Source organism: Heptranchias perlo, chromosome 3 (genome assembly GCF_035084215.1).
Source record: "Heptranchias perlo isolate sHepPer1 chromosome 3, sHepPer1.hap1, whole genome shotgun sequence".
Classification (NCBI taxonomy): Eukaryota; Metazoa; Chordata; class Chondrichthyes; order Hexanchiformes; family Hexanchidae; genus Heptranchias; species Heptranchias perlo.
Window position 1 is genome coordinate 33,558,028 of NC_090327.1, and position 13,422 is coordinate 33,571,449.

A 13,422-nucleotide genomic window follows, 5' to 3' on the forward strand; every position below is an offset into this window, starting at 1 on the left:
TACTTTGGTTGTTCAGGTCATTAACTGACCTGATTAAGGGACTGTGTGTGATTTTGGATAAACATGGGACTGTTTCACACACTGGGGGAAACAGTCCCAGTTGAAATGGACGTGTTGCAGTCGTCAGCCTGTGGCAGCTGCAAAGGTCCATTTGACAGGTTGGGGGATGGGGGGGGGGGGAGAGATCCTCACCCATTGCAGGAGGCCGCTCTGTCACCTGGGACAAAGTTTGGCCTCCACCACCCTCCTCCTGATGGTCGAAGTCACCAACCTGCACACTCACCCCGGGGTCCGGAGACATGTACCTACCTTGCGGACCCCCTCAGATGTACATCTTGCGGATGGGTGCCGCCGTAGCTGCAGTCATGACCTCCTCGGAGGACGAACAGCATCACCAGCCTCACCAGCCTCGCCATCCATGCCATCCACCTCTGACACGTGGAGCTCCACAACAGAGTGCTGTGACACATCCACCTGTACAGCAGGAGGGAGGGCTACCGCAGAGAGAGATGCGTCGCAGAGGGCACTACCCTCGCCACACGTTCCACAGACCGAGGCTCAGCCTCCTGGACCTCTCTGAGCAGCAGTGCACACGGAGGCTCAGAGTCAGTCGACATGTAGCCGTGGACATCTGCAGCCTCTTTCATGCCGAGCTGCTCCTGGCTGGCCCGAGCACCATCTTCCTACCTGTCGCTGTCAAAGTCACCACTGCCCTCCCGAACTTCTGCTCCATAGCCTTCCAGGCTGCAACCGGGGACATCCCCGATGTCTCTCAGTCGTCTGCGCAGAAGAGCCCTGCAAATACACCTACACCCACTCTGCAGTGACACAATGGGTGGCATCAGTGGTGGGTATTCACAGGGATACCCAGGAGCGGGCATTATTCCACAAACCGGTCAGGATTCGCGAAGACATGGCAGTATTGGTGCCAATATAATGTGTGATGTGAGTTGTTCTTTAAGTCAATAGATGTAAGAACCATGACAAACCCTCAAACACCCTTGTGCATCCCCTTCATGCTCACGACACGTTTGTCTTACGCTGCCTACTGCACATATGTGATGCATGCCCTGTGGCTGCAGCACAGGTGGTGGCAGGTTGAGTGAGGCTGGCCGTGAGAGAGATGCACGAGAGGGTGAGTATGGGATAGAGCCATGAGATTGTATGAGGATTGGGTTGCGTGGTAGTGGCGGGCTGAGTACTCGCGAGGTGAGTAGGTGCAGTTAAGATGAGGATGAGGTTTGAGTGGGTATAAGGGGTGATGTGACAGAGTAGTGTTGGCAGTGCTGAAGGAGATGTGGGGTGGGGGCAGATGGAATGTAGGGGAATGAGTAAGTGTTCTCACTGTGGCTGACCTACTGAGGTCATTGGAGCGCCTCCTGCACTGTGTGCAGGTGGGCGATATGTTGGTGGCGCAGGTGACCTCCTCTGCCACCTCGAGCCAGGCCTTCTTGGTGGCAGAGGCAGGCCGCTTCCTCCCGCCCGCCGGGTGGAAGATCTCTGTCCTCCCCCTCCTCCTCACCCCATCTAATGATACCTGGGGTGAGGCAACATTAAACTGGGAGCAGCCTTCCCCCTGGGCTGCTCCATGCTGTAATTTTTGCTGTTTTTGGCAGCATCTGTCAGTGGAGGACTGCCCCTTTAAATAGAGAGCCTCCAGCTGACAGAGCTTACTGCACATGCGCAGCCCGCCCGACGCGCAGATCAGCATCGGGGAACCCGGAGGAGCAGGTAAGTGGTTCCAATTAGTGTGTTGCCTGCTACGATCGAGCGGGTAACCCACTAATTTCACCGGGCGCGTTTTCAACGCGCCCGCTGGCCCACCCGCCCAGAACCCGCACCCCATGTAAAATCGGGCCCCATGAGTTCAGATCCTGCAAGCAGCAGCTGGGGAAATTAAATTTTAAAAAAATCTGAAATTAAAAAAAAACTAGTGTCAGTAATGGTGACTATGAAACTACTGGATTGTTCTAAAAACCCATCTGGTTCACTAATGTCCTTTAGGGAAGAAAACCTGCCATCCTTCCCCAGTCTGGCCTATATTTGACTCCAGACCCACAGCAATGTGGTTGATTCTGAAATCACCCTCTGAAATGGCCTAGCAAGCCACTCAGTTGTTCAAGGAGGCAGCTCACCATGACCTTCTCAAGGGCAATTAAGGATGGGCAATAAATGCTGGCCTTGCCAACAACACCCACATCCCATGAAGGAATTTAAAAAAAATCATATTTAATTAATTATTTTGTTTTGTTCTTAATATTATAATTGTCATATTTGCAAGGCTGAAAGGGACTGGGTGGTAGAGAGGGTTAGGACACTGTTCTCTCACTCTGAGGCCTCAGTTTGAACCCACCACTTAATGATGGAGGTAAAATCTCTTCTCTATTGGCTCTAAGGGGCTCAGTGCAATAAGTTTCTACAGTCTCAATGCATTTTCTATTGGACCTGCAATAAATAAACTCCTTATAATTTAATAGAAATTGACATTAAGTTCAGAAATTTCACTCAAAGGAGCCACAAGATTGACTGGTTTGGGAAATGAAAATGTCGCTTTGGATTGGTTTGTTTTCTCCTAAAGTTGGGGTTAAGCTACATATGGGGAATAAATACTACTTTATGATAAAGTAAAATCATAAAACACAGTTTTAGAATTTTATAACGGTTAGCATACAAGGCAAATCTGTGCCCTAAGTGTGGTAATATTGTAAATGTAATGGTTTTGGTCCTGGACTAGCAAGCCAGAGGTCATCAGTTCAAATCCTACCATGGCACGTTTTGAAGTTAAATTCAATAAATCTGGTAATTTGTGGACTAGCACCAGAAAAATAACCATTCATAAAAGCTTAACTGGTTTACTAATGTCCTCCAGGGTTGGGAGTCTGCCACTGCTACCCAGTCTGGCCTATATGTGACTCCAATCCTCCAATATGTGATTGACTCTTAATGTCCTCTGAAGTGGCCTAGTAACTCACTCTAAATAAATTGCTAGCAGTTCAAAAAGGAGGCCCACCACCACTTTCTCAGGGCAACTAGGGACAGGCAATGAATGCAGCCACCCTGAGAACATTTTTTTAAAATTCAGATTTTCACCCATTGTTGGTGCAGAGCAGAAGGAAAATTACTCTCTCTCTGTCTGGCCAGTTCTTTATTCCACCTGGGAGAGCTTGAAAGTGACACAGTGTGCAGGAAATGGAGAAAAGTGTTCTATTCCCCAGCACTGATGAGCACCAAAAAAGTTCACATCCCAGATATCTTAGAACGTATCTTGAAGCTTCTCCAGCGGTTTAGTAGCCTATTGCACTGCCCAATGAAGTACTGGGCCATGCAGGCCAAGGAAGTCCCAGGCTCGATCCCCAGTTTTGTACTGAATAGGTCTCAGCCAGGGTTCTCTGGGAGCACTACATTGGACAAAGTGCCCCTGGGCTAGGGAGGAATTGCCTGACCGTTCTACGGTAAGGTCTACTGCCAAGTCTGCATCTGGAAATGTGCAGACTCAGCTGAGATGTCCTCCAGCTGATGATCACTGTCCGGACTGACTCATAATTAATAAGCACTTAGGCGAGCTAACGAGAGATCAGGCGGCCCTCATGGAACTGCACCCCAGCAAAAAAGAACAATGCTTTCAGGTGCGGAAGAAGGAAAATTGGGTGGGGTGTGGGGGGAGGGGAGTGTTGGTGGGGGGGTAGCCAAGAGAAAATACACATCGCAGCATAAACAATTTTATACAATGTTCCTATGGTAATTTTTAACTTTTGCCAGGCTCCGCTCGGGCACGTGATCCTCACATGACAGGAGCGCAGATTGGAGAACGGGGCGTGGAGTTGAGCACGCCCAATTTGCAGCATTATTGGGAGTGCCACATACTGGGCGTGCTGAGCCCCACGCCCGATTCTCCAATCCGTAGCTTGGTTCAGTGGGCTTCTGTGCCGAAAGCAAAGCCTCGCAACATTTACCCTGCGATGTTATTCTTGTTTTTTTATAAATATAATGTGTGTAACTCTACTTATTAAATCTTTTTTTCAGCCCTGGTGCCGTCTTATTACAACTATCTTCAACTACTTTGTGGTGACTAATTTCTTCTGGATGTTTGTGGAGGGGTGCTATCTCCATACAGCTATAGTGATGACCTACTCCACAGACAAACTGCGCAAATGGATATTCCTGTTCATTGGATGGTGTAAGTCAGGGATTTTATGTAGGTCTGACTGAGGCAGCAACCATCACACTGATGCAAATGTCCTAAGTTCTTACACACACACACACACACACACACGCAAGCACACCTATAATATATTTAAATGTTTTCAGATTACGTGCACTTCCTGTCACACTTTCCACATCACACTCCGTTGATAGCACCTGTATTGTTGTAAAACAGCCTATCCTCCGATCACCACGGCAGATCTGCTATATACAAAAATATATTGTCAATTTACAGCCAAGATCCATTTCTCGAAACTGCATTCGTTCAGTTAAACTCACGGAGGTATTGTTCTTCCACAGGTATCCCCTGTCCCATCATTGTAGCCTGGGCCATAGGCAAGTTATATTATGAAAATGAACAGTAAGTACTGCATTAAGAAGTCAAGTGGATTTGTGAGCTTTATATTACTGTTTGTTTCTGGGTTATTTTTTAATGTGAGAAAAGCATAAAAGAAAAACCTAGGTCTGCCAAACCTCCCTCCTTTCATAGTACATGTACATTCCAGCCTTCCAAGGTCTTGTCAGGTCTTGAAGCAAGAGCTGGACAATTGAAGGAACAAGATCAAAAGCACAGTCAAAGAAATAGGTAATAGGAACAACAATAACAACTTCTATTTATATAGCGCCTTTAATGTAAAAAAAATGCCCCACAACACAGTGGTTTATGAAAGAGAACTGCAGAGGACAGGAACATGCTGGAGAAGGGTTTCCCAAAGAGGGCAGGGTGAGACTGTGGAGAAATTAGAAAATGAGGCTCATTTCCTTCACTGCACAGAGTCTGTGGAGCTGGATGAGGACGGGAGGGATAGTTAGTGAGGACACCGGCCTTAGGCTCCTTTATTGCAGTTGCCAACCAGCCTCTGGTATCTCACCCAAATGGCCATTCATTCCTTCATTGTTGCTGGGTCAAAATCCTGGAACTCCCTACCCAATAGCATTGTAGGAGCACCTTCATCACATGGACTGCAGTGGTACAAGAAGGCCCACCACTAACTTTTCAAGGGCAACAAGGGATAAGCAATAAATGCCGGCCTTGCCAACGATACCCTCATCCCGAGAATTAATAAATAGTCATGGGGAATTTTTGATAGTATAACTCCCACCTTAAAACCCACCTCTTTGAGCAAGCTTTGGGTCACCCCTCCTAATATCTCCTTAGCTGGCTCAGTGTCCATTTTTTTCTGAGTACCTCTCTGGGAAGGCACTTAGGAAATTTTTCTACCTTAAAGGCACTATATAAATTAAAGTTGTTGTTATAAAGAAGGCCCTTCAGCCATTTGATTTCATCCCTCCAGAATACCAACTCTTCCCATTAAATATCAAGCTGTTTCTCATGGTCCTGGTCTCAGGCACCCTTCTTGGAAACCCAATCCACTCTCAATGCATTCAGGATTTTGGCAGGGAATGAGAAAATTTACATAAAAATTGGATAAATATCCGTTTAAGGAAAGGAAGGATGGAAGGAAAGAATTAATTGCTTTTATGCAGCATCTTTCACATCCTCGGCATCCTAAAGCACTTCACAGCCAATGAATTATTTTTGAAATGTAGACAGACACTGTTATTATGTAAAATGTAGCAGCCAATTTTCCCACAACAAGATACCAGGAACAACAATGAGTACAACCAATGCCCATGGAACCATACCTAACATCCCTGCCGACCATGTGTGTGGGAAGTGTGTCCACCTGCAGCTACTGACCGATCGTATCTCGGAGCTGGAGCTGCGGGTGGACTCACTGTGGAGCATCCGCGATGCAGAGAAACTCGTGGATAGCACGTTTAGCGAGTTGGTCACACCGCAGGTAAAGGGTATACAGGCAGGAAGCGAATGGGTGACCACCAGGAAGAGTAAGAGATGCAGGCAGGTAGTGCAGGGGTCCCCTGTGTCCATCCCCCTCTCAAACAGATATGCCACTTTGGATGCTGTTGGGGGGGATGACTTATCAGGGGAAGGCAGCAGCAGCCAACTTCCTGGCACCACGGGTAGCTCTGCTGCACAGGCTGGGAGGAAAAAGAGTGGCAGAGCTATAGTGATAGGGGACTCAATTGTAAGGGGAATAGACAGGCGTTTCTGCGGCCGCAACCGAGACTCCAGGATGGTGTGTTGCCTCCCTGGTGCAAGGATCAAGGATGTCTCGGAGCGGCTACAGAACATTTTGGAGGGGGAGGGCGAACAGCCAGCTGTCGTGGTGCACATAGGCACCAACGATATAGGTAAAAAAGGGGATGAGGTCCTAAAAGCAGAATATAGGGAGTTAGGAGGTAAATTAAAAAATAGGACCTCAAAGGTAGTAATCTCAGGATTGCTGCCAGTGCCACGTGCTAGTCAGAGTAGAAATAGGAGGATATTTCAAATGAATACGTGGCTAGAGGAATGGTGCAAGGGGGAGGGATTCAAATTCCTGGGACACTGGAAACGGTTCTGGGGGAGGTGGGACCAGTACAAACCGGACGGTCTGCACCTGGGCAGGGCCGGGACCGCTGTCCTAGGAGGAGTGTTTGCTAGTGCTGTTGGGGAGGGTTTAAACTAAAGTGGCAGGGGGTTGGGAACCTGAGCAGGGAGAGAGAGGAAAGCGTAACAGGAAGGGACAGAAGGTATGGAGTAATAGGTAAAGTGTTAAAAAAGGAAAAAGCAGGAACTAAGCGTCACAAAACAGATTTGAAAGTTCTTTATCTGAATGCACGGAGCATTCGTAATAAAATGGACGAGTTAACGGCACAAATAACTACGTATGGGTATGATCTTGTGGCCATTACAGAAACATGGCTGCAGGGTGACAACGACTGGGAATTAAATATGCCATGGTATTTAACAATCAGGAAGGACAGGCAGGAAGGAAGGGGAGGTGGGGTGGCTATGTTAATAAAGGAAGGAATCACTGTAATACAGAGAAATGATATTGGGACAAAGCATCAAGATAATGAAACAGTTTGGGTGGAGATAAGGAATAATAAGGGAAAAAAAACATTAGTGGGCGTAGTATATAGGCCTCCTAATAGTTGCAACTCTGCTGGAAGAAGTATTAATCAGGAGATAGTCGGGGCATGTAATAAGGGAACAGCCATAATTATGGGGGATTTTAATTATCATATTAACTGGACAAATCAAATTGGGCAGAGCAGCCTTGAGGACGAGTTCATTGAGTGCATCAGGGATGGATTTCTTGAGCAGTATGTAACTGATCCTACAAGGGGGCAGGCAACCTTGGACCTGGTCCTGTGTAATGAGTCAGGATTAATTAATAATGTCCTAGTTAAGGATCCCCTTGGAACGAGCGACCACAACATGGTTGAATTCCATATCCAATTAGAGGGTGAGAAGGTTGATTCTCAAACAAGCGTACTGAGCTTGAATAAAGGAGACTATGATGGTATGAGAGCGGAATTGATTAAAGTGGACTGGGAAAATAGATTGAAGGGTAAGACGGTACATGAGCAGTGGTGTTCATTTAGGGAGTTATTTTACAACTTTCAAAATAAATATATTCCACTGAGGAAAAAAGGGTGTAAAAGAAATGACAGCCACCCGTGGCTAAGTAAAGAAATCAAGGATAGTATCCGACTAAAAACAAGGACATATAAGGTAGCCAAACTTAGTGGGAGGATAGAAGATTGGGAATTCTTCAAAAGACAGCAAAAAGTAACTAAAGGATTGATTAAGAAAGGGAAGTTAGATTATGAAAAGAAATTAGCAAAAAATATAAAAACAGATAGCAAGAGTTTCTATAGTTATATAAAAAGAAAAAGGGTGGCTAAGGCAAACATAGGTCCCTTAGAGGATGAGACTGGGAAATTAATGGTGGGAAACATGGAGATGGCAAAAATGCTGAACAAATATTTTGTTTCAGTCTTTACAGTAGAGGACACTAAGAATATCCCAACACTGGACAAACAGGGGACTCTCGGGGGGGAGGAGCTAAATACGATTAAAATCACTCAAGAGATGGTACTCAGTAAAATAATGGGACTCAAGGCGGATAAATCCCCTGGACCTGATGGCTTCCATCCTAGGGTCTTGAGGGAAGTGGCAGTAGGGATTGTGGATGCTTTGGTGATAGTTTTCCAAAATTCCCTGGACTCAGGAGAGGTCCCGGCAGATTGGAAAACTGCTAATGTAACACCGTTATTTAAAAAGGGTAGTAGGCAGAAGGCTGGAAATTATAGGCCAGTTAGCTTAACATCTGTGGTGGGTAAAATTTTGGAGTCTATTATTAAGGAGACAGTAACGGAACATTTAGATAAGCATAATTTAATAGGACAAAGTCAGCATGGCTTTATGAAGGGGAAGTCATGTCTGACAAATTTGCTTGAGTTCTTCGAGGATATAACGTATAGGGTGGATAAAGGGGAACCAGTGGACGTAGTGTATTTAGACTTCCAGAAGGCATTCGACAAGGTGCGACATAAAAGATTATTACTTAAGATAAAAAATCACGGGATTGGGGGTAATATTCTGGCATGGGTGGAGGATTGGTTATCAAACAGGAAGCAGAGAGTTGGGATAAATGGTTCATTTTCGGACTGGCAACCAGTAACCAGTGGTGTTCCACAGGGGTCGGTGCTGGGTCCCCAACTCTTTACAATCTATATTAACAATTTGGAGGAGGGGACCGAGTGCAACATATCAAAATTTGCAGATGATACAAAGATGGGAGGGAAAGTAGAGAGTGAGGAGGACATAAAAAACCTGCAAGGGGATATAGACAGGCTGGGTGAGTGGGCGGAGATTTGGCAGATGCAATATAATATTGGAAAATGTGAGGTTATGCACTTTGGCAGGAAAAATCAGAGAGCAAGTTATTATCTTAATGGCGAGAAACTGGAAAGTACTGCAGTACAAAGGGATCTGGGGGTCCTAGTGCAAGAAAATCAAAAAGTTGGTATGCAGGTGCAGCAGGTGATCAAGAAAGCCAACGGAATGTTGGCTTTTATTGCTAGGGGGATAGAATATAAAAACAAGGAGGTATTGCTGCAGTTATATAAGGTATTGGTGAGACCGCACCTGGAATACTGCATACAGTTTTGTTCTCCATACTTAAGAAAAGACATACTTGCTCTCGAGGCAGTACAAAGAAGGTTCACTCGGTTAATCCCGGGGATGAGGGGGCGGACATATGAGGAGAGGTTGAGTAGATTGGGACTCTACTCATTGGAGTTCAGAAGAATGAGAGGCGATCTTATTGAAACATATAAGATTGTGAAGGGTCTTGATCGGGTGGATGCGGTAAGGATGTTCCCAAAGATGGGTGAAACTAGAACTAGGGGGCATAATCTTAGAATAAGGGGCTGCTCTTTCAAAACTGAGATGAGGAGAAACTTCTTCACTCAGAGGGTGGTAGGTCTGTGGAATTTGCTGCCCCAGGAAGCTGTGGAAGCTACATCATTAGATAAATTTAAAACAGAAATAGACAGTTTCCTAGAAGTAAAGGGAATTAGGGGTTATGGGGAGCGGGCAGGAAATTGGACATGAAGCTGAGTTCGGATCGGTCAATGCCCTGTGGGTGGCGGAGAGGGCCCAGGGGCTATGTGGCCGGGTCCTGCTCCGACTTCTTGTGTTCTTTAGATTTGTGGTTGGGATCAGATCAGCCATGATCTTATTGAATGGCGGAGCAGGCTCGAGGGGCCGATTGGCCTACTCCTGCTCCAATTTCTTATGTTCTTATGTTCTTATGTTCTCCTCAACCCCAGTGCACTCTGGGTCAATCATAGTACCCCAACTGCTATCCTGACTTAAAGTGCAGACTGGGGACCTTCTGGCTTAGCCCGAAACCAGGTGGTGTCTTCACCCATTAGATTATTGGGGAGCTCTGCGTAACGTTTTGATATTATTGAGTCTAGTACTGTGGTTTGTAGCTGGGCCTCTAGCCATTGTAATTGAGTGGTGAAGGGAATTTATTTGAAGCGTTTTAGCCACATTTACAAAGTACCTACAGAAAGTCCCACTTCTGTAATTAAAGTATATGGGAATAATGAGGTACTTACATAAATCATAGTACAGAAAATAATTAGTGCTTTTTCTCTGCCATCGTCTTCAACCTTGTGTCACATTTTTTTTAAATTGCTGCTATAAATCATCTGAACGACTCAGACTGCCAGCACAGTGATTGTGCTGGAACAAAGCCGATGGCAATTAACAGAAATCTTGATATTTACAGATGCTGGTTTGGAAAAGCACCAGTGAAGTATATGGACTACATCTACCAGGGCCCAGTGATACTCGTACTGCTGGTAAGTGTGTAAATACAGTACTGCAAATTCGACTGAATTGCGGTCCTGTTTAGGGGCCTCGTCTGCTGGCGAAAGGACACCGTGGGTGCACTCCCCTTGATTTTTTTGTCCCACGTGTTTTCCTAAAATTGGTCCTATTTCTTGTTAAGTGCAATGATTGCTAGTGTGCAGCTCAAGTTGGGTTTTTTTTCTGAGAATCTTACGCTCATCAAGATGAGGGATTGTAAACAATTTTACAACACCAAGTTATAGTCCAGCAATTTTATTTTAAATTCACAAGCTTTCCGAGGCTACCTCCTTCGTCAGGTGAACGATGTGAAACGATCACCGGCATCTCCACATCAAGATGAGGGAGTTAGTGCTGGGGAATGGAGCCCTTTCACATATGATGCTCAGGGACTGATTTTCCTCTATTGATGCGTCATGCCTCAAAGGTTCTGAGCTGATGATAGTACTGCCTGATTGTGTGGATAATACTCACATTTCCTGGATCAGCTTATTTACATTAATCACACAAGGTGCTGACCAGGACATTAACATTTTGGGATACAGTACATGAGAAATTTGAGACATGACAAATGGTAAGTGTAGCATGCTTGGAAGGAACAGGTGACTTTGGACCTATACCTCCCAAAGCTCTCCACCACTGTGGTTTTCCTCTTGTCATTTCTGGGTCTGTTGTAGACTAATTGATAGAGATCGATTGCTATGATTAGTCAACAACTCCATTATTGTATCATGCAACTACGAGGATTTTTTTTACTCTTTCATGGGATGTGGGCGTCGCTGGCAAGGCCAGCATTTATTGCCCATCTCTAATTGCCCTTGAGAAGGTGGTGGTAAGCCGCCTTCTTGAACCGCTGCAGTCCACGTGGTGAAGGTTCTCCCACAGTGCTGGCTGGTAGTGAGTTCCAGGATTTTGACCCAACGATGAAGAAGGAACGACGATATATTTCCAAGTCGGGATGGTGTGTGACTTGGAGGGGAACGTGCAGGTGGTGTTCCCATGCGCCTGCTGCCCTTGTCCATCTAGGGGCTAGAGGTCGCGGGTTTGGGAAGTGCTGTCAAAGAAGCCTTGGCGAGTTGCTGCAGTGCATCCTGTAGATGGTACACACTGCAGCCACAGTGCACCGGTGGTGAAGGGAGTGAATGTTTAGGGTGGTGGATGGGGTACCAATCAAGCGGGCTGCTTTGTCCTGGATGGTGTCGAGCTTCTTGAGTGTTGTTGGAGCTGCACTCATCCAGGCAAGTGGAGAGAATTCCATCACACTCCTGACTTTTGGAAAGGCTTTGGGGAGTCAGTAGGTGAGTTACTCGCCACAGAGTACCCAGCCTCTGACCTGCTCTTGTAGCCACAGTAATTATGTGGCTGGTCCAGTTAAGTTTCTGGTCAATGGTGACCCCCAGGATGTTGATGGTGGGGGATTCGGCGATGGTAATGCCATTGAATGTCAAGGGGAGTTGGTTAGACTCTTTCTTGTTGGAGATGGTCATTGCCTGCACTTGTCTGGTGCGAATGTTACTTGCCACTTATCAGCCCAAGCCTGGATGTTGTCCAGGTCTTGCTGCATGCGGGCATTATCTGAGGGGTTGCGAATGGAACTGAGCACTGTGCAATCATCAGCAAACATCCCCATTTTTGACCTTATGATGGAGGCAATGCCATTGATGAAGCAGCTGAAGATGGTTGGACCAAGGACACTGCCTTGGATGGTAGAAGGCAAATTAGATGGCCCGTGGTCTTTTTTTGTCCAGCAATTGCTATGTTCCTAAGACAAGCGTAAGGCACACACTAGTGATGGGAAAGGAAGATTTTGTGTAAGTGAATGGATAGGATACGGGCAGCAGAGTTTTGGCCAAGTTTAATTAATGGAGAGTGGAGGATGGGTGCCTGGCCAGGAGAGCACTCGAATAATTGTGCCCTTATAAACTGATTCTATTTTCAAGCACTGCTAGGTGACTTCTAATGCCCTCTTTATATGGGCCATTCTAAGACCCAACCCACTCACCCACTGTTAGAATGGAAAAAAGAGAAGGAAGACATTTTACGACACGTTCGCATCACTAACTTGAAATGACAATTTCACCGACACTCTTGGGTGCTGCGTCTGCGTCCCCACCTGTGACGTCAGCAGAAATGACCACCAAGTGTTCATCAGGCAGAGACCTGCTTAAAGGATCTTCGTCCATTTCTCCACAGCCTAACACAGAGGTGAACCATTGAAATTTCAGCACAGAAGGAGGCGTTTGGCTCATCATTCCTATGCCAATGTGAGCTGTACTGAACTATCTACTCTAATCCCATTTCCCTTTGCTTCCCCTTTAATATTTTTCTTCTTCAAATGTCTTTCTAATTCACTTTTAAATGTTCTTGCTTCATGTTAAACTGCCCCTGTGATTCCACATTTCAGAAGGGTGCTTTGGAGATTAGGGATTGTATTTAAACCCTAGTCCCAGAAATGAAAAGGCCCTATAAGAATATAAGAACATAAGAAATAGGAGCAGGAGTAGGCCATACGGGCCCTTGAGCCTGCACCACCATTCAATAAGATCATGGCTGATCTTCGACCTCAACTCCACGTTCCCGCCTGATCCCCATATCTCTTGATTCCATTAGAGTCCAAAAATCTATCGATGTCAGTCTTGAATATACTCAACGACTGAACATCGACAGCCCTCTGGAGTAGAGAATTCCAAATATTCACGACCCTCTGAGTGAAGAAATTCCTCCTCATCTCAGTCCTAACTGTCCGACCCCTTATCCTGAGACTATGTCCCCTAGTTGGGGACATAGTCTCAGGCCACACTTGGAATACTGTGTACAGTTCTGGTCACCCTACTATAGAAAGGATATTATTAAACTAGAAAGAGTGCAGAAAAGATTTACTAGGATGCTACCGGGACTTGATGGTTTGATTTATAGGGAGAGGTTAGATAGACTGGGACTTTTTTCTCTGGAGAGTAGGAGGTTAAGGGGTGATCTTATAG

General features: G+C 45.9%; 1 protein-coding gene across 1 annotated transcript in view; it reads left to right on the forward strand.

The window, feature by feature from the left end:
- Positions 1-13,422, forward strand: part of LOC137311712 (corticotropin-releasing factor receptor 2-like) — a 165,203-nt gene that overhangs the window by 103,613 nt on the left and 48,168 nt on the right. The window contains exons 6-8 of the mRNA XM_067978757.1: positions 4,024-4,177; positions 4,504-4,564; positions 10,362-10,434. Coding sequence (XP_067834858.1) covers positions 4,024-4,177; positions 4,504-4,564; positions 10,362-10,434 — 288 coding nt within the window. The remainder of the gene's footprint in view (positions 1-4,023; positions 4,178-4,503; positions 4,565-10,361; positions 10,435-13,422) is intronic.